General features: G+C 51.3%; 1 protein-coding gene across 3 annotated transcripts in view; it reads left to right on the top strand.

Moving 5' to 3' along the window:
• CADM3 (cell adhesion molecule 3) overlaps nt 1-26,230 on the top strand; it is a 139,714-nt gene that overhangs the window by 33,595 nt on the left and 79,889 nt on the right. For 2 of the 3 annotated variants that reach the window (XM_054011049.1, XM_054011051.1), the window contains exon 2: nt 21,598-21,711. The exons of the other annotated variant lie outside the window; for it this stretch is intronic. In XM_054011049.1, coding sequence (XP_053867024.1) covers nt 21,598-21,711 — 114 coding nt within the window. The remainder of the gene's footprint in view (nt 1-21,597; nt 21,712-26,230) is intronic. 3 annotated transcript variants of the gene reach the window in all.

Below are 26,230 nucleotides of genomic sequence, written 5' to 3'. Positions count from 1 at the left end.
CCTCCCATCCCACCCTGCCTCTCCCTCAGCCCCAACTGCTGACGCTTCCCCTTCCCACTGGCCCTTCTCCCCACCCACTCACTTTTCAGGGCTGGGCTGAGTGCTGCCCCCTGGAAGTTGGCGCCCACCACACTGCTGTACAGAGAACCGGCTCTGGGTCACAACACCTCTGTGATTGCAGCCCAGACCGGCATTAGCCTTTGTGGCTACTGTAGTTCATTGCACTCCGCCAGCTACCCCACTGCACTCCTTGCTGCAGTCAGTGGGCTCCAAGGATGGACCTGACCACCCTTGAGATGACAGAGGCAGCCGTTCCCTTGGCACAGCCTGCCAAGCCCTGTGCTCTCTGGGCATGACAGGCTGCAGCCAAGCTCCTGCTACATGCAGCAGTGAGAGCTGCAGAATGAGCAGAGCAGCTGGGTGTCCTGCTGTCCCTGGGAGCACCTGAGCCAGGGCCCTCCCTCAATGGGCAGGAGGAAAGCATGGGGCGGGGGGAGCAGGCAGCAGCAGGTGGGAGAGGCTGGGGGGACTAAGTACTTGGTGTGGGGAGGTTTAAAGGCTCTGGGGAGCACTTTATTGTATGTTGCCTTGAGAAGAGCAGCAGGGACTCTGCAGGACCCTGATCAGTGCAGCCAGTATGGGAAGCTCCCTTGGGGATGGGGCCTAGCACCCAGCAGGAGGGCGCATTGGAAAGCTGGTGCCCCCTGGTGGGGCGGGAGCAGCAGACAGAAGGCGTGGGGTGGGGGGTGTCACATTTCCTAGTACAGGGTTTCTGTGGCCAAGAGACCCTAGCTCCTGCCTTGAGGGCCCCACCTCTCCAGCTGCAGGTTGGGGAGCTGGAGGGATTGGCACAGGGTTCCCTCTAAGCCCTGCTGCTAGCACATGTTGGGAGCTGCAGCCGACGGCCCTTTACACAAAGCTGGCAACCAGACAGACGCTGGGGCTGGGGGAGATGCAGGTGGATTGTGATGGAAACAGGGTGCATGTCTGGTAGGGACAGTATTGGGGTGAGTGCTCCTGCCTCAGAGCAGCCAGACCCTCAAGCTCATAGCATGGGACAATGCGAAGGGGCAGCATGGAGGGGCCGGGTGGGAGGGGGCAGCAAGCATGTGAGTGGGAGGACGTCCCCCAGCAGTGTTGGGCAGGCTCATGTGCTCAGCATCTTTCCTGGACATGCGCTCAGACCCTCGTCCCCTGGCAGAGTAGGGGGGACTCTGGCCCTCATTTCCTGTAGGGATGCTGGGGTCACACTCCAGACCCGATCTGCTGAGGCTGGTACAGCCACTGCCTTTGTCTAGTTCCCCCGTCTCACTGCCTCCGCCCCGGGGTGAATCCCCCCCACACCTGCCCAAGAGATCCTGGCTCTCTCCCAACAGTGCAGGGCTATGAAGGGCGTGGGGGGGCCTGCACATGGGCCGAGAGCTCAGCCTTGAAGCTAATCTGGAGCTTGGCCCCTTTGGGTATGTCTGCACTGCAATTAAACACCCACACTGGGGCTGGCATGGGGCAGCTGACTCAGCTCACGGGGCTCAGGCTGTGGGTCTGTAAAACTGCCGTGTAGACGTGCGGGCTCAGGCTGGAGCCCAGGCTCTGGGACCCTCCCTGCTCATGGGCCATATCCCAGTGCCAGCTGTCATTGCCCCATGCCCATCTCAGAGCTGGGGTAGCGTGGGGTGCCCACCATTGCTTAGCAGGGCAGGAGCCTGGATCAGCATCTCGAGAAGGGGCCTATTCAGTGGCTTGGCTGGGGCTGGTAGTAACAGCTGCATTTGATAGGATAGTTGTCTGTGATGTCATAGTTAGTCTCATTTCCTATTGGCTCGCGTGAAGGCCACGTGGGAGATGAGTGAGGGGTGTGGCTGGGGGAGGACTTGAGGCCAGGATCTGGCCCTGCCCTGGGATCCAGCTCACTGCACCAGGGGCCTGCAGAGGGACATGGGGACAGGCAGAGACTGCAAGGCGCGCTGGGGAAGGAGCTGCCCAGGGTTCAATGTTCCACAGCAGCTCCCTGGCCCAACACGCTCCACACATGTCCCAGAAAACAACGGGGCCAGCCCCTGCGGTCCACGTGTGAGGGGGTGAGCTGCTCTGGGGGCTGCTCCATGGGGTGAAGCCATCTCTGCCCCTCCCCCCAGCTCTCCTTGGTGCGTTTTGCTGACATTCGCGGTAGTGAGAGGGGATCGTGCTGCCTTAGGCTCAGGCGTCTCACCCCATCTCCTCTTCCCAGTGGCTCCTCTTGAGGTTTGGCCTGTGCTCTGTGGTGCCCTGTTCCCAGCTCTCACTGGTGTCCCTGGCACTAGCTGGTAGGAGTCGGCCTTAGCTGGACACACATCCCTGCAGTGCAGGGCTGTGAGTGGCATCGCTGGGCAGGGCGCTGCAGGCCTGGGGCTGGCTGTGATAGGGGGTGAGAGTGACTCATATGCTGGGGAGGTGCTGGGCTGGCACCCTGCGCAGTTGGAGATCACATTTCTGCTGGCCAGGAGAGGCCGGCTGCTGAGGGGGGAGGTGTGGGAGTGGAGTGGGGGGGCTTACTGTGGAGTTGGTTTCTGATGCTCTTGTGCTCTGTGGTTTGGCTGAGATGGCCCCAGCACTGAGCGTTCACTAACTGAATGGCTCATCAGGGCCCCGTTTGATTGATCCCTAAATGAGAGCTTCTGAGAGCAGCTTATTTTGGGGCCTGTGGGGGAGTCTGTGAGTCAGTGAATGGCAGGTTAAGACAGGAGGGGCGGGGGGACCCGCACAGGCAGCCAAGATCTTAGCACATCTATCTTTGAGCTTCTAATTGGGAGTGATTCCTCCCAGAGCCACTGCAGCCACAGACAATGCCCAAAAGCCATGTTGAGCGCAGAGCAGGGACAAAGCCTGCCCAATGCTGGGCCGGGTTGGGGAACGTAGAGGCCTTAAGGGCAGGGGAAAGCAAAGCCCCAAGGCAGCCCAAGGCTGGCAATCAAGGAGGCTGCGTGTTGCCAGAACGGTGGTTACAACGGCACTCACACAGGGAGGCAGCATAGAGCCTCTATCTCTGCCTGGTTCCTAGAGGGGCTCTGACGCAGAGCCCTTCTCCTCTGCAACAGGAGGCTCTCAGTGCACTTCACAGAGAGCCAGCGATGGCCTCTTCTGACCTCCCCGTGCTGTAAGGAAGCCTCATTCAGGTGGTTGTACAGATGGGAAAACTGAGGCCCAGAGGGGAAGAGATTTGCCCAGTGACAGTGCAGGGAATTGGGTGGAGGTTGTGAGCATGTGCGGCTGTGAGCATGCGTGGGTGTGAGAGGGTGTTCCAGTGCCTCCGACTGCCCCTAGTGGCTGGTGGAGGTGTCAGGAGCTCCTCCCCAGCAGGGTGATGCCTGCCTGCCCTTTCTCTCCTTGGAGCCTGAACTAATCTCTGTAGACAAACCACCACTGGAGCCCATCACTATGGAAACATTGAACTGGCCGTTATGGGCCGCAGGTGCATTCTCAGCCAGGCCGACCCACTGGGACCAGTGCAGGGGAAGTGACGCCTCATAAGAATGCAGAGCAAACCCCCCCCCCCCCCCCGACGGCCTACTGGTGACCCAATGCAGCAGGATCCCCAACACACACACAACCAGGGGCACACACAACACACCTCCAACCAGGGACCATATGCTCAGAATTCATACAAACATGCCCACGCAGGCCTACAACCCAAATCAGGGAATTACACTCACCACACACGCGTGCACACACACACAACACCAACAACAGGATCACACACACTGACACAGCCCTCACACCCAACCCGGGGGGGGGATCACACACAACTAACTTGAGAATACAAGTTGGTTGATAAAGGTAACAGCATTGACGTAACATACTGACACTTCTGTAAGGCGTTTGACTTGGTACTGCACAACATTTTGATTACAAAAATAGAAAATAGAAAATTAACCTGACACATATTGCTGGTATGGACAGCGCTATATTGGAGGGAGAGCTTCTCCTGCTGACATAGCTACTGCTGCTCGTTGGGGTGGTTTAATTATGCTGATGGGAGATTTCCCCTCCCCGCCCCTGTCGGCATAGAACAGCTAGATGGGAGACCTTACAGAAGAAGAGTTCTGTGTAGTTCAAAAGCTTGTCTCTCTCATCAATAGAAGTTGGTCCAATAAAAGATGTTACCTCATCTGCATTGTCTCTCTTAATGTAGGCCAGGTCTACATTACAGACCTATATTGGTATAACCACATTGCTCAAGGGTATGAAAAATCCCCCTGCAGTTATACTGACCTAATGCCCTGTGCAGACAGCACTGTCAATGGCAGGGCTTCTCCCGTCAACATAGCTATCGCCTCTTGGAGACGTGGAATAACTACACCGACAGGAGAAGCTCTCCCATTGGAATAGGGGCATCTTTACTTAAGTGCTACAGCAGCGCCGCTGCACCGATGCAGCATTTTAAGTGTAGACCTGCCCTTAGTATCATTTGTAAACTTTGCCACCTCATTGTTTACCCCTTTTTCCAGATCATTTATGAATATGTTGAACAGCACTGGTCCCAGTACAGATCACTCTCTCTGTGAACACTGACTATTATTTCTGCCCTTTGTTTCCTGTCTTTTAATCAGTTACTGAACCATGAGAGGACCTTCCCTCTTAACACAAGACTGCTTACTTTGCTTAAGAGCCTTTGGTGAGGGAATTTGTCAAAGGCTTGCTGAAAGTCCAAGCACACTATCCACTGGATTACCCTTGTCCACATGTTTGTTGATACCCTCAAAGAATTCTAATAGATTGCTGAGGCATGATATTCCTTTACAAAAACTGTGTTGACTCTTCCCCAACAAATTGTGTTCATCTGTGTGTCTGATAATTCTGTTCTCTACTGTATCAGAGGGGTAGCCGTATTAGTCTGAATCTGTAAAAAGCAACAGAGGGTCCTGTGGCACCTTTGAGACTAACAGAAGTATTGGGAGCATAAGCTTTCGTGGGTAAAAACCTCACTTCTTCAGATGCAAGAAGTCTTGCATCTGAAGAAGTGAGGTTCTTACCCACGAAAGCTTATGCTCCCAATACTTCTGTTAGTCTCAAAGGTGCCACAGGACCCTCTGTTGTTCTCTACTGCAGTTTCAACCAATTTTCCTGGTACTGAAGTTAGGCTTCCCGGCTTATTGCCAGGTTCACCTCTGGAGTCTTGTTTAAAAATCAGCATTGCATTAGCTATCCTCCAGTCATCTAATACAGAGGCTGATTTAAGGGATAGGTTTCATACTACAGTTAGTAGTTCTGCAATTTCATATTTCAGTTCCTTCAGAACTCTTGGGTCTGAAGTGACTGAAGTGATCTGGTCATGGTGACTTATTACTGTTTAATTTATCAATTTGTTCCAAAACTTCCTCTATCAACACCTCAATCTGGGACAGTTCCTCACATTTGTCACCTAAAAAGAATGCCTCCAGTGTGGGAATCTCCTTCACATCCTCTGCAGTGAAGACTGATGCAAAAAATTCATTTAGTTTCTCTGCAATGGGCTTGTGTTCCTTGAGTGCTCCTTTAGCACCTCGATTGTTCAGTGACCCCACTGATTGTTCAACGGGCTTCCTGCTTCTGATGTACTTAAAAAAAATTTCTGTTAGTTTTTGTGTCTTTTGCTAGTTGCTCTTCAAATTCTTTCTTGGCTTGCCTAATGATTGTTTTCCACTTGACTTGTCAGAGTTTATGCTCCTTTCCATTTTCCTCAGTAGGATTTGACTTCCAATTTTTAAAGAATGCTGTTTTGCCTCTAACCGACTCTTTTACTCTGTTGTTTAGCCATGGTGGCATTTATTTATTTTTATTTGGGGTATACATTTAATGTGAGTCTCCATTATAGTTTTATTAGAAAGTTTCCATGCAGCTTGCAGGCATTTCATTCTTGTGGCAGCTCCTTTTAATTTCCATTTAACTAGCTTTCTGATATTTGTGTAGCTCCCCTTTTTGAAGTTAAATGCTACTGTGGTGGGCTTCTTTTGTATTCGCCCTCCACGCACAAAGATGTTGAATTTAATTACATTCTTCTTAAAATGATAATCCCTATTGTATTCCATTGAGGGTTACGCATGCGCACCATGCGCCTGAAGTCAGAGAATTTGAAAGTAGTGTCCATTGGTCTGCTCATGAGCCCTGGCTCGCCTCTGCTTCCATCCAAGATGATAAAGGGCGGGGCAGGCTGACCACGTCTCCAGTTCCTCCTCACCGTCACATGGTCTGGATCGGAACTTTCAATGTCCTTGTCTCTAAAACACTTTTATATAAGATAATTGTACATAGTTTTAAGTTTTTTAGTAGTTTTACCAGTTTCTTGTAGTATTATTGTAGTTTAGTGATGGCAGAGGGGCTTGTTTTTTTCACCAGAACCTCTCCCCCCACCCCCATGAGTGAGTTTCGGACTATGCCCAGGACTACGGACTTCAAACTCTGCATCTCCTGCCCGTGCTCCTTTTTGGACAATGACAAACACCAACACTGCTTCTACTGCTTAGGGGAAAGCTCACATCACGTCCAGGTGCAGTATTTGCCAGTCTTTCCCCAGCCACACTCAAGAACGCCGGGCTCTCTGTCTCCAGAAACACCTCATAGAGCTTGCCATGAGGCCTCATTCGGACCCAGGCCAGGGAACCCTCCCGCCCCGATACATCGGCCTAAATCAGCAAGGAGTACTACGTCCGAATCCTGTGTGTGTGGAACCACCCCCACGGACTTCATGGTGGGGACTAGTTGGGAGGTAAGGAAGCATACTCATAAGCTTAGGAGTAAGTATTCCTCAAAATCAAAGACAGTGGAAGCTCCTTCTAAAAGTCCGAGCCATGGGGACAGAGCTTGTGCTAAGTCCATAGGCACGAGAAGAAATCCCACAAACAATGGAGCCAGCAGTTTCGAGCACTGGTCCACAGGTACCATCATCAGTGGCACCCCCACAAGATGTGGGATCCTCCCATTCTGGTAAAGTCCATGGCACTGGCACCAATAGCAGGCAAAGAGAGGGAGTTTCTGACACTGGGAAGATCCGGAACCGTAGCCAATCCCCAGCATGTGTTTGCCTTGCCAGACCCAGAGTCACCCCATCCATCAGGCCTCTCCGCCTCTAGAGAGATTATTCCTCCACCATGGGATATGCCCCGGTTTGGGATCCCTTGCCATCCATTCCAGTAATCTACACTCTTCCACTGGTTCTAACAGTGCTGTCATTTAAACTGGAGTCCACCTTCTCCTCCGATGAATCAGAAGTGGGAGAGGAACCTTCACCTGCCTCCTCCCATGGGATCCTTCTAGCAGGTGCTCGGACCTGCTGGTAGAGGAGGAACCCCTTAGTCTGGTCCTGGTGGTGCCACTGGAACTGGCGAAATTTCTGTCTTCATCTCTGGACGAAGCGGTGACTGCAGCATCCCCTTCTCCTCTGGATGACTTTTGGCAATTTCAGGAACTGTTGTGGAGAAACGCGGGGAAACTCCAAATTCCCCTGGAAGAAATCCGGGACAGTCAGCATAAGTTGCTTGATATCCTCCACACTTTGAGCCTTGCCAGAATTGCACTGCCAATTAATGACACTATTCTGGAGCCTGCCAAGACAGCGTAGCACACCCCTGCCACATGTATAGCTAGCCCCAAAGGGGCTGAAAAATGTTACTCTGTTCCTGCCAAGGGGTATGAGTTCCTTTGTTCTCATCCTCCTCCAAACTCCCTAGTTGCCCAGGTGGCGACTGAATGAGCCAAACAACGGCACCCTTGATATACACCAGCTGATAAGGAGGGCAAATGTGGATTTTTTCCTCATCTAGCCTTCAAGTCAGGATCATGAATTATCACACATTACTAGCCACGTAGGACTTCTTGAATTACAATAAATTCAAGGAATTTACTGATAGCCTGCAACAACACAATTGGGCTCATTTTCAGATGCTTATTGAGGAAGGGAAGCTGCTAGCCAGAACAACCCTCCAGTCAGTGGTAGATGCAGCAGATATTTCCCCCAGGGCCATGGCTACAGCCATAGTTATGCTTAGGGAGTCTTGGCTCCATTCCTCTGGTTTCCTCAGGGAGGTACAGAGCACTATTGAAGACCTCCCTTTCGATGAATCCCATCGTTTTAACCAAAAGACAGCTGAATCGCTGCAAATCCTCAAGGATTCCAGAGACACTCTTGGCATATATACTCATCCCGAAGCACAAATTCCACTGCCCACCCAACGCTGTAGGTCCCCCCCAATTCTACCCTCAGAGACCGTATGAGCCCCTGAGGAAACGCCAAAAAATTCTGATCTTGCCGCCCAGGCCCTCCTCACAGGTTTCGATGTTGCAGCTACAACCTCCAGCCAAGAGGTATTTCTGACGTGACCCCGAGAGCTGCCAAACACTATACTTACCGCTTCATGACCCCCCTACCCCCTTTTGGGTCGTTTAGCACTCTTCTCATGCTTGGAGTGCAATAACAAGGAACAAATGGGTGTTGAAAGTCAGTGAAGTCAGGCTTTCATTGTATCGGCATCCATTGATCCCTTTGCCTTCAGCTGGGGGAAGTCTCTGAAAGGAAGAAGCCCCTTGCCTGACAGTCTCTTAGATGGCGCTAAAGATGGTAATAACTGGCTCCATACTTTACAATGCAAAGGCTTTCACTGTTTTGCCTTCTTTTCTGTATCTCACACTTTGCTAGCTCTTCTGGTCGCTTAGGAGCTGGCATTTAAACCTCCTGTTCTCCCTGAGCAGCTCTGCATTAAACATTAAACATTAAACAGTGTTAAACAAGTCCCAGGGCAAGCAAACCATTAAACATCCTTTTTACCTTTTATTAAAGATACAGAAAAGAAGGCAAAACAGTGAAAGCCTTTGCATTGTAAAGTGTGAAGTCAGGCTTTCATTGTATCAGTATCCCTTGTTCCCTTTCTGTTCAGTGGGGGAAGTCTCTATAAGGAAAAGCCCCTTGTCTGACAGTCTCTTAGATGGCACTAAATACGGTAATAACTGTTCTTTTGGGGAAAAGAGTGGGCTGGAGCGCATATTGTTGCTGTTGTTGTTGAAGTCCAATCTCATTTCCTAGAACAAGACAAACAGACACGAGAGGAGAGAAAAGATCAGCAAAGAGAAAATGCTGCTTCCGTCTCTGGTGCTGATTCTCACTTGCAATCTTACTGCTGCAGAAACACAGGCCCAGCAGAGGTCTCATCAGCTGCTACAAGACCTGGCAAACTTGTACCAGCATCGAGCTTTTCAGGGTATTGCTTTGAACTACTTTTCTGGTCAAAGACTTACAGCATTGTTGCAAAATATACAGTCTTGGCAATCTAAGTCACTCTCATTAGCCAGAAGGTAAAAGGAGAAAGCTAGGAAAGGGAAGAAATAAGGTAGAGAAGGAGAAGGACACGTGGGGGGTGGGGGAGGAGGGAAGAAAAGGGGAGACAAAATCTCATATCCCAGGTGGAGTTTGGGATTTAGCCAGAGGTGGTAGAGATGGTGATATTATCTGGGTCCCTCTCTCCAGCCTGGTCTGGTCAGGACACCTCTCAGGATTAGGATGATGACGGTTCGGGGTTCCAGGAGATGGTGGAGATGGCAGCCATGATGGTGAAGCTTTCTCCATTTTTGTATTTCAGTCAGTTGTGTCAGAGTAGCCAACTTTCCCCCAAAGAGTTTTTTTTGGAAGACCCCAAAAAGGGAGTGATGGGTGGTGTTACCTGCACATTCTAGGGCACCCCACCTTTACCTTTCTGTGGGCTCAAGGCATAACCTTGTTAATTTAGGCACCCCCACCCTTACCCAGTTCCTAGGGCTCAGGGCCACCCATATCCATTTCCTAGGGTTCAGGTTGTAACTAGTTCCCAGGGCTCCGGGTCAAAGGCATCTATCCATACCCAGTTTCTAGGGCTCAGGGCATACTCTTCTGCGGGTTTGTGGGGCCTCTTACCAGTGAAAGAGCCTTACACAGTAATATAGTAATATTATTAACCTCTATTTATTAACAGTTACCAAAACAGAATACTCACACTAAGCATAGAATGCTCACCACTCCCAATAAGGCAGACAAACTTTTCCTGCTGGCCAGCGCAGCTCCTCTAGCTTCTGCACAGTAGAATCATAGAATATAGAGTTGGAAGGGACCTCAAGAGGTCATCTAGTCCAACCCCCTGCTCAAAGCAGGACCAACCCCAACTAAACCATCCCAGCCAGGGCTTTGTTAAGCCTGCCTTAAAAACCTCCAAGGAAGGAGACTCCACCACCTCCCTAGGTAACGCATTCCAGTGTTTCACCACCCTCCTAGTGAAATAGTTTTTCCTGATATCCAACCTGGACCTCCCCCACTGCAACTTGAGACCATTGCTCCTTGTTCTGTCGTCTGCCACCACTGAGGACAGCCGAGCTCCATCCTCTTTGGAACCCCCCTTCAGGTAGTTGAAGGCTGCTATCAAATCCCCCCTCATTCTTCTCTTCTGGAGACTAAACAATCCCAGTTCCCTCAGCCTCTCCTCATAAGTCATGTGCTCCAGACCCCTAATCATTTTTGTTGCCCTCCGCTGGACTCTTTCCAATTTTTCCACATCCTTCTTGTAGTGTGGGGACCAAAACTGGACACAGTATTCCAGATGAGGCCTCACCAATGTCGAATAAAGGGGAACGATCACGTTCCTTGATCTGCTGGCAATGCCCCTACTTATACAGCCCAAAATGCCGTTAGCCTTCTTGGCAACAAGAGCACACTGTTGACTCATATCCAGCTTCTCATCCACTGTGACCCCTAGGTCCTTTTCTGCAGAACTGCTACCTAGCCATTCGGTCCCTAGTCTGTAGCAGTGCATGGGATTCTTCCGTCCTAAGTGCAGGACTCTGCACTTGTCCTTGTTGAACCTCATCAGGTTTTTTTCGGCCCAGTCCTCTAATTTGTCTAGGTCCCTCTGTATCCGATCCCTACCCTCTAGTGTATCTACCACGCCTCCTAGTTTAGTGTCATCTGCAAACTTGCTGAGAGTGCAGTCCACACCATCCTCCAGATCATTAATAAAGATATTAAACAAAACCGGCCCCAGGACCGACCCTTGGGGCACTCCGCTTGAAACCGGCTGCCAACTAGACATGGAGCCATTGATCACTACCCGTTGAGCCCGACGATCTAGCCAGCTTTCTATCCACCTTACAGTCCATTCATCCAGCCCATACTTCTTTAACTTGGCGGCAAGAATACTGTGGGAGACCGTATCAAAAGCTTTGCTAAAGTCAAGGAATAACACATCCACTGCTTTCCCCTCATCCACAGAGCCAGTTATCTCATCATAGAAGGCAATTAGGTTAGTCAGGCACGACTTCCCCTTCGTGAATCCATGCTGACTGTTCCTGATCACTTTCCTCTCCTCTAAATGTTTCATAATTGATTCCTTGAGGACCTGCTCCATGATTTTTCCAGGGACTGAGGTGAGGCTGACTGGCCTGTAGTTCCCTGGATCATCCTCCTTCCCTTTTTAAAAGATGGGCACTACATTAGCCTTTTTCCAGTCATCTGGGACCTCCCCCGATCGCCATGAGTTTTCAAAAATAATGGCTAAAGGCTCTGCAATCTCACCCGCCAACTCCTTTAGCACCCTCGGATGCAGCGCATCTGGCCCCATGGACTTGTGCACGTCCAGTTTTTCTAAATAGTCCCGAACCACTTCTTTCTCCACAGAGGGTTGGTCACCTTCTCCCCATGCTGTACTGCCCAGTGCAGCAATCTGGGAGCTGACCTTGTGCGTGAAGACAGAGGCAAAAAAATCATTGAGTACATTAGCTTTTTCCACATCCTCGGTCACTAGGTTGCCTCCCTTATTCAGTAAGGGGCCCACACTTTCCTTGATTTTCTTCTTGTTGCTAACATACCTGAAGAAACCCTTCTTGTTACTCTTAACATCTCTTGCTAACTGCAACTCCAAGTGTGATTTGGCCTTCCTGATTTCACTCCTGCACGCCTGAGCAATATTTTTATACTCCTCCCTGGTCATTTGTCCAATCTTCCACTTCTTGTAAGCTTCTTTTTTGCGTTTAAGATCAGCAAGGATTTCACTGTTTAGCCAAGCTGGTCGCCTGCCATATTTACTATTCTTTCTACACATCGGGATGGTTTGTTCCTGCAACCTCAATAAGGATTCTTTAAAATACAGCCAGCTCTCCTGGACCCCTTTGCCCTTCATGTTATTCTCCCAGGGGATCCTGCCCATCTGTTCCCTGAGGGAGTCAAAGTCTGCTTTTCTGAAGTCCAGGGTCCGTATTCTGCTGCTCTCCTTTCTTCCTTGTGTCAGGATCCTGAACTCGACCATCTCATGGTCACTGCCTCCCAGGTTCCCATCCACTTTTGCTTCCCCTACTAGTTCTTCCCTGTTTGTGAGCAGCAGGTCAAGAAAAGCTTTGCCTCTAGTTGGTTCCTCCAGCACTTGCACCAGGAAGTTGTCCCCAACACTCTCCAAAAACTTCCTGGATTGCCTGTGCACCGCTGTATTGCTCTCCCAGCAGATATCAGGGTGATTAAAGTCTCCCATGAGAACCAGGGCCTGCGATCTAGCAACTTCTGCTAGTTGCCAGAAGAAAGCCTCATCCACCTCATACCCCTGGTCTGGTGGTCTATAGCAGACTCCAACCACGACATCACCCTTGTTGCTCCCACTTCTCAACTTTATCCAGAGACTCTCAGGTTTTTCTGCAGTTTCATACCGGAGCTCTGAGCAGTCATACTCCTCTCTTACATACAACGCAACTCCCCCACCTTTTCTGCCCGGCCTGTCCTTCCTGAACAGTTTATATCCATCCATGACAGTACTCCAGTCATGTGAGTTATCCCACCAAGTCTCTGTTATTCCAATCACATCATAGTTCCCTGACTGTGCCAGGACTTCCAGTTCTCCCTGCTTGTTTCCCAGGCTTCTTGCATTTGTGTATAGGCACTTAAGATAACTCCTCAATCGTCCCTCTTTCTCAGCATGAGACAGGAGTCCTCCCCTCTTGCGCTCTCCTGCTTGTGCTTCCTCCCAGGATCCCATTTCCCCACTTACCTCAGGGCTTTGGTCTCCTTCCCCCGGTGAACCTAGTTTAAAGCCCTCCTCACTAGGTTAGCCAGCCTGCTGGCGAAGATGCTCTTCCCTCTCTTCGTTAGGTGGAGCCCGTCTCTGCCTAGCACTCCTTCTTCTTGGAACACCATCCCATGGTCGAAGAATCCAAAGCCTTCTCTCCGATACCACCTGCGTAGCCATTCGTTGACTTCCACGATTCGACGGTCTCTACCCCGGCCTTTTCCTTGCACAGGGAGGATGGACAAGAACACCACTTGCACCTCAAACTCCTTTATCCTTCTTCCCAGAGCCACGTAGTCTGCAGTGATCCGCTCAAGGTCATTCTTGGCAGTATCATTGGTGCCCACGTGGAGAAGCAGGAAGGGGTAGCAATCCGAGGGCTTGATGAGTCTCGGCAGTCTCTCTGTCACATCGTGTATCCTAGCTCCTGGCAAGCAGCAGACCTCTCTGTTTTCCCGGTCGGGGCGGCAGATAGATGACTCAGTCCCCCTGAGGAGGGAGTCCCCGACCACCACCACCCTCCTCCTCCTCTTGGGAGTGGTGGTCGTGGAACCCCCATCTCTAGGACAGTGCATCTTTTGCCTTCCAATTGGTGGAGTCTCCTTCTGCTCCCTTCCCTCAGATGGGTCATCTAGTCCACTCTCCACATTAGTACCTGTAGAGAGAACATGGAAACGATTGCTCACCTGTATCTCCATTGCTGGTGCATGGACGCTCCTCTTTCTCCTTCTGGAGGTCACATGCTGCCAAACCTCTTCACAATCCTTCTGTCCCTGCTGCGCCTGCTCTGAATCTTCAGAACATTGTGGCCGTAGAAGCATTTCCTGACGTCTGTCCAGGAAATCTTCATTTTCCCTTATGCAACGCAGAGTCGACACTCATTTCTCCAGCCCTCGAACCTTCTCTTCCAACATGGAGACCAGCTTGCACTTTGTACAGACAAAGTCGCTTCTGTCCTGTGGAAGAAAGACAAACATGGCACAACCTGTGCAGGTGACAACAGCTGATCGCTCACCTTCCATATCACCGTCCTCTTAAGAGCTTCCTCAGCTGTGGCAGGAACTACTCAGAGAAACCTGCAGATGAAAGCCTCAGTGCGTTCTCCCTAGGCGAGCTCCCAGGCAAACTCCCGCTGTTAGCCTCTGCTGTTCGCCGCTCCAATAGGGTCGGCAGGGTGTTTAGGTCTGGCAGCTCTGATCTTGGCCTGTGTCCTGGAGTTAGGGTCCAAAGAACTCGCTTTTGTACCCCAGTTTATATAGTTAAACTTGAGTCCTACTTAGCTGTACCTTAACCAATCATTTTAAACAAAGTGCTACAAAATAATTCTTTGACCAATCCTAACATATTGCAAAACAATTCTTTACCCAATCATACCCCACCACCTTAGCTGATTTAAATCTTGCAAAATGAGTTATGCAACAGACAGAAACAATCAAAGAACCAGACAGAGACCATACAGATAAACAGTAGAGAAGTGAGGACCATAAAGGCAAAAACAATAAAGAAGTATAGATTTCACAATTACAACTGTTGATAAGTGATTTCTTGCCAGACAGAATGCCATCAAACAAAGTTTTCTTTAACCATCTTAAGATCTGTTTCTTTATCTGGTGATGGTGGGTACTATTAATATAGGAGAGCCTCCTTAATAGCTTGATATTTCATTGATTTAATGTCATTTAGATGGAATGTGAGGATGTGACTTTCTGCTTTTTAACTCATGGCTGCAGAAGGAAGGCCTCAGACTTTACCGGTGGAATAGCCCAGCTCCTTGTTATTTTATTCACCATTTGGACCTAATTTCTGACAAAGCAATTCTGGTTCCACACTTCTCGTTTGCATTAGCCAGATGATCAAGGGTTTTATCCCGTAGGGTTTGAGCACGCAGTCATTCTCCTGAATTGCTGCACCCAGCTGCAAAGGAGTTAAATGCCTGCCTGCCCCTCCATCCTGCATGCCAACCCCTTGCCCCTAGAGTGCCTTGAGCTATGGGCATACCAGCCAGCAATCAAACTCCATCCTCCAGCGACAGCTTCCTGGGGGTTGGACTCTCTCTTCTCTGCAGGGAGAACAGAACATAAAGTTCTGGTATTCCCTGGGGGCATGATTCTGATGGATGAGGGATATTTCCTTCTGTGCTTGGGCTCTCTGCCGTCCCATCTGGAAGGTATAGAGCCCCAGTGAATCAGAGCCAGAGATTAGCTCAGGGACCAGGGCAGCAGCCTTCCATGCAGGATGTTTCCAGGGCTTTGCTCACTCCCCTCTTCCCTGGGAGACAGTTCCCCAGCCCTAATCCATCTCTCTACCACAGAGCTTTCCTGGAGATGAAGCTCACGGTTCCTTTTGTTCATTTCAACCCCCTAAATCACGCTCCCTTTTGTGCACTACAGGCCTGTCAGCTGTAATCTCACACACATGCGTACTCATGCACACACTGTAATATACATGCCCAGACACTAGCACATGTACAGATGAGCACACACATACATGCTAGTGTGTATGCACACACACATCCTTAATTACCATTTCACCAAATAATCAGGTTTAGCTCCTTAGTATTTTCATATAAAGGAATCCTTCTAGCATCTTTGCTACTCTTCTCTGAACTCCATCCAGCTGGTCAATATCTTTGCCATGAGGTGTCCAGGATGGAAACAATATCCTGGAGTGCTCTAGAGAGGGCCCATCCCCTCCCTGCTCTGGGGATACAGACCAAACTCACAGTACCCTCTTGCAGCCCTGTGATGCTGGGAGCTGCTATTCACCCTCCCTACTCAGGCTCTTCTACCCTTTCCTGCTGCCCAGTTGTTTTCCTCCCACTGACTATCTGGGTCTGGGATATTTCCCAGACATCAGACCTGGTATTTCCCAAGCAGAATCCCAGTTTGTCCTTCCCATATGTCCAGCTTCTGCAGATCTCTAGGATTATGTCTCTGTCCTTCAGGTGCCAGCAGTTCCTCCCAGTTTAGTATCATCTGCATTGCATATTATCCACCTAGAGCCTTGGTGAAGATCCAGGAAGCGATAGGGTTGCCAACCTTCCAGGACTGACTTGGAGTCTCCAGGAATTAAAGATTAATCTTTAATTAAAGATCATGTCACATGATGAAACCTCCAGGAATATATCCAAACCAAATTGGCAACTCTAGGAAGAGAGCAGGTCTAGCAATGGTCGTGGCAGTGCCCAGCGATACTGGGGAGGTTAACACTGCTCTTTGTTTATGGCCCTGCAGCTAGTTTTCTGTCTTGGATGCAGTTTTCATTCCCCAGCCAATTTGAATTAATTATAAGCACAGGGTTTAGGAGACACCATGTCAAATTCTTTGCTAAAATCCATAGCTGATGTCTTCTGCTTTGTCTTCATCCTTTCCCTTTGTAAAATGCATGTCAACAAAAACAATCAGCTGTGTGTGTGTCAAGATTTATTCCCCAAAGCAACTTACTGCTCATGATTCCATTCCCCTCTAGATGTTTAGTGATGCTTGTCAGTGTTCCATCCATTATTTTATATGGGGTGATGGAAGAGAGACTTTCAGGTGTTAATTTCCAGGATAGACTCTTGCTTCCTTCTGTGAAGATCAGTACTACAATGCATTTGCTTCCCCCCGGTTGTCCACGATATTTGCCCTGGTCTCTGTGACTTTCCCAAAATTCCTGCCATTGGTGCAGTAAGCTGGTTACCCGATTCCCTTATTGCTCCCATCTGCCATTGTGTTGCCCATTCACTGTCCAGAGCAGAGTGTGAGGAACTTCACAAGGACCTAACCAAGCCATGTGAACAGGCCACCTGGTGGTAGGGGAAGTTCAGTGTTGATAAATGCAAAGTAATGGACGTCGGAGGGCAATGTTTGAATTGCTCATACACCTCCCTGGGATCTAAATTAACTGTAACAGTTCATGGAAAAGACCTGGGCATCATTATTGACAGGCCAAGTGAGACCTCTTTCCAAAGTCCAAAAAGGCAAAGGACACGTATAAGGGATGAGATGGAGAATGATAAAGGGAATAGTTTATCACCATTCTATAAATCAGTAGTGCAGCCTCACCTGGATACTGTGATGCACTGATCACCCCATCCCAGCAAGGGATTCAAGGAGGTCAGAGAAGTGTGACAAGAGTGAGTAGGGGTCTGCGAAACCTCTGCTATGAGGAGACACTGAATAGATTGGGATTGTTACTTTAGAGCGGGGACATGGGAAAAGTTTATAAAATAGTGACTGGTCTGGAGAAGGGAGACTGGGGAATTCTAGTTTCCTTGCCTCATAACAGAAGAGTGAAGGATGTTCACTGACACTGAAAGGTGGCAAACTCAGAACTGAGAAGAGAAAATACATTTTTCCTCACCAGATAATTAGATTCTGGAACTCTCTGCCACAGGAACTCACTGAGGCCAAGAACATAGAAAAACTGAAAGAAGGATTTCTACTGAGAATGAGACTACACAGAGCTAGAATATATAATACTAAATAAAAGGATTTGGAGAGTTATGGGATTGGGTCTGAAGCGTAACATTTGTATATCATGGCGAGGGTAAATGGATAAGAAGGGATTTAAAATGAGGCCTGGATGTGCTGGACATCAGCTGATCTGTAAAAGTCTATATAGTGTTTGGCAGTTAAACATTAGAAAGATAGCTATTAGCCACCTCCTCCCCCTCCCCCACTGAATGGGGGCCTGTGGATGATGACCAGTTCCTGCTGAGGGGGGGTTATCTTCAGAAAACTGCTTTGAAAAACAGGTGTGGAGGGTGTTGGCTGGCATCGGGGTGAAAGGTGGGGACCTCTGGACACAGCAGCAGGAGGCTGTCAGTCTCCAGTGCAGGGGGAGGTCAGAGAAGGAGCTTGTTTTTTAGAGATGTGAGGGTTTCCTTTGGGTCGAAGTGAGCGAAGGGTGGCTGGCCTTTGTGGACAAGGCAAAGGGCATCACACAGCTCCTCTCAGCTCAGCCCCTTTCCCTCTGTGTGTAACTCACTCTCCCTAGCAGCACCCCCTGGGGGTTCATACCAGCACGTGGACAGCAAAATCCATCAGCTCAGAGAGGAAGCACAGGCAAGGTAGGCTGGAGCCAACCCCTCCCAGCCAGAGGTATCTTTTAGGGTTGCCAACTTTCTAGTCGCACAAAATCGAACACCCTAGCCCCACCCCTGCCCTGAGGCCCCGCCCCTTTCTTGAGGCCCCACCCACGCTCACTACATTCCCCCTCCCTCAGTGACTCACTCTCCCCCACCCTCACTCACTTTCACTGGGCTAGGGCAGGGGGTTGGGGTGCGGGAGGTGGTAAGGGCTCTAACTGGGGGTGTGGGCTCTGGGTGGGACCAGAAATGAGGGGTTCAGGGTGTGGGAGGGGGCTCAGGACTGGGGCAGGGAGTTGGGGTGCTGGAGGGGGTGAGGGCGTTGGGCTGGGGGTGGTGGCTCTGGGGTGGGGCTGGGGATGAGGGGTTTGGGATCCAGGAGGGTGCTCCGGGTTTGTGGGGGGCTCAGGGCTGGGGCAGAGAGTTGGGGCTCGGGATTGGATCATGGGCTTACCTCGGGCAGTTAGCGGCGCAGCGGGGGCGGCTCCCAGTCAGCGGCGCCGTGCGGGGGCTAAGGTAGGCTGCCTGGCTGCTCTGGGCCTGGCACCACACTGCGCACTCTCCAGAAGCAGCCAACTGATCTGGGTCCTAGGTAGGGGGCCAGGAGGCTCCACGTGCCACTATCACCCACAGGCACCGCCCTCACACCCAGCTCCCATTGGCTGGTTCCTGGCCAATGGGAGTGTGGAACCGGTGCTTGGGGCGGGAGCAGTGTGCAGAGCCCAGTGGCCTCCCACCTAGAAACCAGACCTGCTGGCTGCTTCCGGGGTGCAGCACGGTGCTAGCCAGGCCAGGTAGGGACTAGCCTGCCTTAGTGCCGCACCATCGCCAACCAGACTTTTAATGGCCCGGTCGGCAGTGCTGACCAGAGCCGCCAGGGTCCCTTTTTGTCCGGGTGTTCCAGTTGAAAACTGGACACCTGGTCACCCTAGTATCTTCTGCCAGCAAGGAGTGTGTGTGTGTATGTGTAAGGGCTCCATCAGGCCCCACAAGGAGGGAGCCCAAACACTAAGGAGGAGCCATGAGAGAAGGGGGAGGGCGAGGCAGACAGGATATGAAACCCCTCTCATCAGGGCAAAAGCCTGCCTCTGTAGTGACCAGGAGGCTTCCCTGAGATGGTATATTGAGGACTGTTAAAATTGTAGGCAGTCACTTCAAATCTCAGGGGTTCCTGGTCCTGCTTGGGGGCTCTGTAGGGAAACATGCAGTTGCGGCCTGGCTGCAGACAGTCTGCAGCCAGGCAGCCTATATTAGTGGGAGAGGGGGAATTGTGTCTCTCTGAGGGAGCAGCCTGCTTTCTCTCTTTCTGTTTTGGGGTTCTTGTGGGTTATCATTTTGAGTTGTAAGTACTAAAGCAGTGTTATATTGCAACTTTCCTGCAGGAGTATTTAATGTATGTAGTTAACTACTCTGTGGGTTTGCCATGACCATTCTACCTGGGCCATGCAAGCCCAGTGCTGCTCACTGTGTGGAACTTGCATCATAGGTGCCGAGTTTCTAATCTGCTGGGGGGTGCTCCAGGCCCCGACCCCACTCTACCCCTTCCCCCAATGCCCCACCCCCACCCTGCTTCTTCCCACTCCCGCTCTGCCCCGCCTCTTCCCGTCCCTCCTTTTCTCCGCTCAGTTCCGCCCCCTCCCCTGAGCGCTCTGCACCTTCGCTCCACCCCCTCCACTCCAGCTGATCCGCAGCAGGCGGTAGGCACAGGAAGGGAGGGGTAGGTGCTGATTGGCGGGGCCCACCAGCGGGCAGGAGGCACTGTGGGGAGGGAGAGGTATTGATGGGGGGCTGCTGGTGGGTGCTAAGAGTTGGCACCTGTGACTTGCACATTCCTCCAAAGCAGCCATGGCTCATCTCACATTGGGAGCCAGGGTTGGAGGGGTGGGGTCTCATCCAGTCTGGTGATTCCCATGTCTCTGGGCTATTGAGAGGGGGAAGAAACCATCAGCAGCTCCCTGCCCCCTCACCTGGTACAGCTGCTGGGTGTGTACTGTCCACTGCTCCCCATGCACAGCACCCTGGCCCAGATACTTCTGCTATATGGGGTACTGTCTATTTACTGCTCCCTGTCCCCAGTGCCTTGGCTCTGCGTGACAAAGTGGGAATTTTCTGTATTTGTATAACTCCTATGTGGGCATCAGTTTCCCCTGAGTTTCACATGATTACCGAGTGCGGGGAGAAAGGACTGTTTGCTCTCAGAGAGACAAGGTGGGTGAGGTAACATCTTTTATTGGACCATCTTCAGTTGGTGAGAGAGACAAGCTTTTGAGCTAACACAGAGCTCTTCTTCAGATCTGGGAAAACTTCTCAGAGTGGCACAGCTAAGTATAAATTGGAACCGATTATTTAGCCACTGCAGTCATAGGACTAAAAAGGGGGTGTGTGGGTTAAAGATTGTAATAAGCCATCAATCCACTGTCGTTATTAAGTCCATGATTTTTAGTGTCTAGCAAACTTATAAATTTAAGCTCCTAGGCTCATCTTTTGAAGGTGTTGTGCAGGTTTCCTTTGAGGATGAGAACTGAGAGGCCAGGTTAGAGTGATCGCTTTTCGAAGCATTTGCCCACAGGTGCTATGGTGTTTTTGTCTTTTAGCGTTTTTCAGTGTGAGTTCATTTGAGAGCACAGTGATTGTCTCATTTCACCCTCAGAATTGTTATTGGAGCATTTAGTGCACTAGACGAGGTACAACACGTGTTGGGATAGCTCTTCTAGGATCTGTGGATCTTGAAAGGTATGTTGCGGGAGCTATAGATCATCATAGCAGTGATGCTATGTCTGCAAATTTTGTATCTGTTGTTCTGGCAGGGTCTGATGCCGCTGGTGGGTCCTGGTCTGTGGGGAGCTTGCTTCTAATGATGAGTTGGTGAGGCAGGTGGGTTGTTTGAAGGCCAGAAGAGGGGGTTTAGGAAAGGTTTCTTTCAGGCTGTGGTCCCCTGTGACAGTGCAGGGTGAGAACAGGTGAGCCTGCACTCTGATCACCCGATGTAAATTAGTTCTCCTTGAGAAAGCTTAGGGAGGTAATTAGAGAATCGGATTGGATGGATGGACGGGATGGGAACCCAAGAAGGAAGTCCAATGGGGGGAGGAGAGGGAAACAGGATGGGACGGGACCAGACCAGACAAGAGCTAGTTGAGCCCAGTTACACTGAGACCACAGGGGTGGGAGACCTTGTTCCCTTCAGGACCAGAAGTGCTGTTGGTGCTGTAAATGGACTGTTGCACAGGGATTGCTGTAGAAATGGTGGAGCAAACTTAAAATAAAAGGGTTTGGTGAAGGCACAACCACTGGAGTCCATGCAGTTTCTGCGGGGAAGAAGGTGGGAGAGGAGCCATGCCCCGTGACATGTGGGCGCTTGTCCAGGATCTTGACTCCCCCAGTTGTGGCGATTGAGAGACACGGGGGAGGCTGCTGCAAATATTTGGCACCCGTAAGATGGAGCAGACTCTGCAGTGGTTGGTGGACCAGCAGAAGAAGCTGCAACAGAGCATGCAATCTTTCCAACAGGCACACCAGCTGGAGAGACAATCCCTGCTGGCCTGACAAGCAAAGCAACAGAGGAGCTTGCAGAAATTTATCAGGGAGCAAGCACAAGTGCAGCAGCAGTTGCTTCAGACACTGGTGAGTCCTGGTACGGGGAACGGTAACTGGAGCCTGGGGGTCGGCCTGTGTAAAATGGGACCTGCCGCTGACCCCAATGCTTTTTAATGACATTTGAGAGGGTAGCAATGGGAGCTGGCTGGGACAGAGGAATGTGCCCCCCCCCCCCCCCCCGTTAGCACCCAATTTGGCGGGGGAGCTCAAGTGGCCTGCATGGTCTTGGGTGACAGACCAAGGACTTTGATGTCGTTAAGGCAGCCATGCTCGTCCGAGTGGGATTGTCTACAGAGAAATATTGGCAGATGTTTTGGGCTGTTAGATAGGCTGGAGATGTACGGGCCAGGAAATGTGCCCAAAGGTTAACTGATTGGGCTACCTTCTGGTTGAAGCCAGGCACGCAGACTGTGGGTGAAATCATGGACGCCATATCCTGGAGCAATTTCTACAAAGCATTCCAGAGAACACTCGTGTCTTGGTGAGGAGGCACCAACCCACAATCCTGGAGACAGCGGTCAAACACACGAAAGAGTTTGAGGAAGCAGATTTTCCCCACAAGGGTGCGCATTTGTTTAACAGGCTCGAGCGAGGAAAGAGGGTTGGAGAAGTGGTAGGGATGAAGCCTACAGAGAACCCACTCTAGGGAGGCTGGAAATTACCTGTTACCAATGTGGGAGACAGGGCCTATAAAAAGAGACTGCCCATCTATGGACTGGGAACTGGCATAATGTTGTGGTTGGACTGTGACCTGCAACAGAGGAAAATGCCAACCATCTCAATGAAGGTGGTGAAGGGATGGGAGAAGGGCCTAGTGGACACTATATCAGGATGTTCGCTGGCTAGGAAAGATGTGGTAAAGCCACACTGGATCCTTCTCAGAGACAGGCTGAGTTTGGAGTGCATCATGGGGAGAGAAAGCTCTGCCCATTGGCCGAGATTCCCCTGAAGGTTTGGAGAGAGTTCAGGTGGAAATGGGTTGGGATTGTGGATAGATTGCCACATCCAGTGGTGGTAGGGATGGACTGGAGCCCCTTCCCCTTTAAGAGGAAAGCAGTTAGTTGGGGTCCATGGCAGAAAGGAACTGGTCAAAGATGGAGAAAGGGCGTGAAGTAGAGGAGCAGGAAAACCCTAGACAACGTGATATAAGCTGAGGGTGGCAATGGGAAACAAACGTTCCCAAGCGGAAAGCGGAAAAAAGGAGGAATTAGCCGAATGGGCATTAGGAGAAAAGGGAAGGCAGGACATACCAGAGTGGGATGGGCTGTTCTCGGAAGGTTCGCTACCAGGGCCTCGAGAAGAGGAGCCCTGAGATAAGTGGGTAGGACTAGGAGAGCAAGAGTGCACAGAGGAACAACATGGGAAGGGGACAGGACAGACCCCACTCCAAAGCAAAGAGAGTGACAGGGAGGAGTTAAACCCTCGAGTTGCCCTTGGTGTGAAGACCAGTGGGTCAAAACAAAATCATGAGGGTGTCCTCCACCCACAAAATGTGACTTCTGTAGGTGGAGGGGGGATAATCACCCTGGGAGTGAGCACAGGAAAGAGGTACCTGGCACCTCCTCTAGAGAAGGGCGGGCCAGAGGCAGAAGGACCGTCAGCGGTAGGCAAGGGTGGAGGTGCGTGACAGAGTGGAGGGTGCACACAGGTGAGTCTGTCCTTTGATCACCCCGATGTTCATTAGTTCCCCTTGAGAAAGTTGAGGGAGATAATTAGATCTTCTGGCTGGGCTGACAAGGAGGCAGGAAGGAAGTCCCACAGGGGCGGGGAAGAGAGAGGGGACCAGGGCTAGTTGAAACCAGTTACACTGAGGTTCTCAGGGGAGGGAGACATTTGTACCCCACAGGTCCTGGGGAGAGGGCCAAAAGGGTTGTTGGTGCTGTAAATAGATTGTTGCACAGGGATTGCTGTAGAAATGGTGGAGGGAACTTAAAATAAAAGGGTCTGGTGAAGGAACAAGAACTAGAGTCTGTGCAGTTTCTGCAGGGAAGAAGGTAGGAGAGGAGCCATGACCCGTAACATCCCCATTGAGCTAAGTTCCCTCTAAGCTGCGCGGCCATGCAGCAGGCTATTAAGGGCCGCACAGCGGACAGAGGTGCTCTCCCCCAGTCCTGGGCTGCTGCAGCAAGAGAGGGGTGGGGGGAGTCCTCTCTTCCCACCGCAGCCCTGGGGCAGCCTGCACCCCAAACCCCTCATCCCTGCCCCCCCCAGAGCCCGCATCCCCAGCCAGAATCCTCACCCCCCTGCACCTCAACCCTCTGCCCCAGCCCTGAGCCCCCTCCCACACTCTGAACCCCTCATCCCCGGCCCCACTCCAGAGCCCATACCCCCCCCACATCCCAACTCTCTGCCCTAGCCCTGAGCCCCCTCCTGCACCCCAAACCCCTCATCCCTGGCCCCACCCCAGAGCTCTCACCCCCCGCATCCCAACTCTCTGCCCTAGCCCTGAGCCCCCTCCCATACTCCGAACCCCTTGGCCCCACCCCCACCACACATCACCTCCATATTGGTGCACATAACAAAATTAATTCTGCACATGGATGTAAAAAAAACGTAGTGGGAACTTTGCCATTGAGTATGGGTTGTAATTGTTTAATAATACCTCGTCTGGGTTCCAGTGTGTGATGATAGGTGACAACTAGGGATGTGCGCTCTGAAGGTTTTGTTCCCTATATTGAAGCAGGTTCTCTTGTGGTATTTTGGTGGCCCATTCCAGGCTGTGATCTTCTTCTCTGGTGGAGTGTCCTTGGTTGGTGAAGCCAGTTTTACATGAGTTAAGGTGTGTGTCCTAGGCTTCCTCCTTCGAGCATATTCCTCAGTATCCGAGGGCCTGGCTGTAGATAAAGGATTTCTTAGTGTGTTTAGGGTGGCTACTAGATCTGTGTTTCTTGTCTGTGGTTTTCTGTCGGGTTCCATTGTTGAAGCTGATTGTGATGTCTAGGAAGTTGCTGGTGCAGCAGTGTTCTCAGGGCAGGCTAAGAAACATCAGTTTGAATGTTGCCTAGCTGTCTGAGCTGGGATGGGCCATTAAAAAGGACTGGCTGAGGCCACCACCAAAGTAAAGGAGAATCAGAGAAGACACTGGTGAAGCCAGTCATCAGGACATGGACACCTAGTAACTAAGGACCTACAGGGAGAGAGATTTCCCCACCTGTCAGCAGGGAAACTGAGCAAAAAGCCTAGCTTGACAACAAAGGATGGGGAAGGTGGGAGGTGGGGGGTAAGGGTTGATTGCTGGAAGGAATCGGGGACTCTCACCTGGGAACTGACTAAGGAGGTCAGACAGAGACTGAACATGGGATTCACTACAGGGCTCTGGGCTGACCAGAACAGTCCATGCTTTAACCTTCCTGTCTCTGTTCTAACCTTCGGACTGCCAATGCTCTGTTTTGGCTGACTAATAAACCCGACAGCGCTCTCTGAGGATCACTCTAAATACTGGGCAGGGGAACATTAGTCCCTGCAGAGTGGACAAGTCTCTCCCAGGAGTCTATCTCAGTTGGACTCACTGAGCAGAGCTCACGGTGTGGAGCAGGAGTGCTGGAGCCCAAAGGTTCAGGAGGTGGTGAGGCCGCATGGCTGACTCTGAAGGAAGAGGGAGGGGGCACAGCACTAGTCCTGTGGATCCGGGACACTCTGCTAGTGCTGCTGGGTGTTTACCATCCACAGCTCCCCAAACCTGTGCCTTGGCCCTGGCACTGCTGCTGGGTGAGTACTCTCTACTGCTTTCTGTCCCCTGTGGTCTGGTACTGCTAGTGGGTGTGCACCATCCACTGCTCCCCACTGCTTCTGGGGTTGTACCGTTGTCACAGATCCGTGCTGCACCCCCAGCTTTGGAACAGTGTCTGGCAGGAACCTCTTCCTTCAGGGTTGGCCACATGGCCTTGCTGTCTCCTGGGACTGAACCTCTGGGCTCTAGCACTTCTGCCCAGGGCCAGCTCCAGCTTTTTTGCTGCCCCAAGTGGCGGGGGGAAAAAAAAAAAGCTGCGATTGGCGGCACTTCGGCGGCAGCTCTACCGCGTTGCTTCATTCTTCGGTGGCAATTTAGTGGCGGGTCCTTCCCTCCGAGAGGGACTGAGGGACCTGCCGCCGAATTGCCACCAAAGACCCGGACATGCCGCCCCCTTCCATGGGCCGCCCCAAGCACCAGTTTGCTGCACTGGTGCCTGGAGCCAGCCCTGCTTCTGCCTCACACGGTGAGCTCTTCTCACCGAGTCCAATTAAGCCAGACTCCTGGGAGAGACGTGTCCACTTTGCAGGGTTTGATGCACCCAGCCAGTGTTTACAGGGACACTCACAGAGCGTTTCCAAAACAGTCTGACTGATCTGTCAGCTGGAACACAGCATTGACAGTCCGTAGGTTAGCACAGAGACAGGAAAGTTAAAGCATAGACCGTTCTGGTCAGCCCAGAGCCCAGACGATCTGTAGTGAGCCCAGGTCCGGGCTCTGTTGGTCTCTGTCTGATCTCCTTAGTTCCCAGGTAAGACAGCTCCCAGCTTCCTCCAGGAGCAAGCACTTCTCCCCCACCTCTCCGTCCTTTGTTCT

The sequence above is a fragment of the Malaclemys terrapin genome, chromosome 21 (assembly GCF_027887155.1).
Source record: "Malaclemys terrapin pileata isolate rMalTer1 chromosome 21, rMalTer1.hap1, whole genome shotgun sequence".
NCBI lineage: Eukaryota > Metazoa > Chordata > Testudines > Emydidae > Malaclemys > Malaclemys terrapin.
Note: the sequence above shows the minus strand (reverse complement) of the source record. Positions and strands in the feature narration are given on the sequence as shown.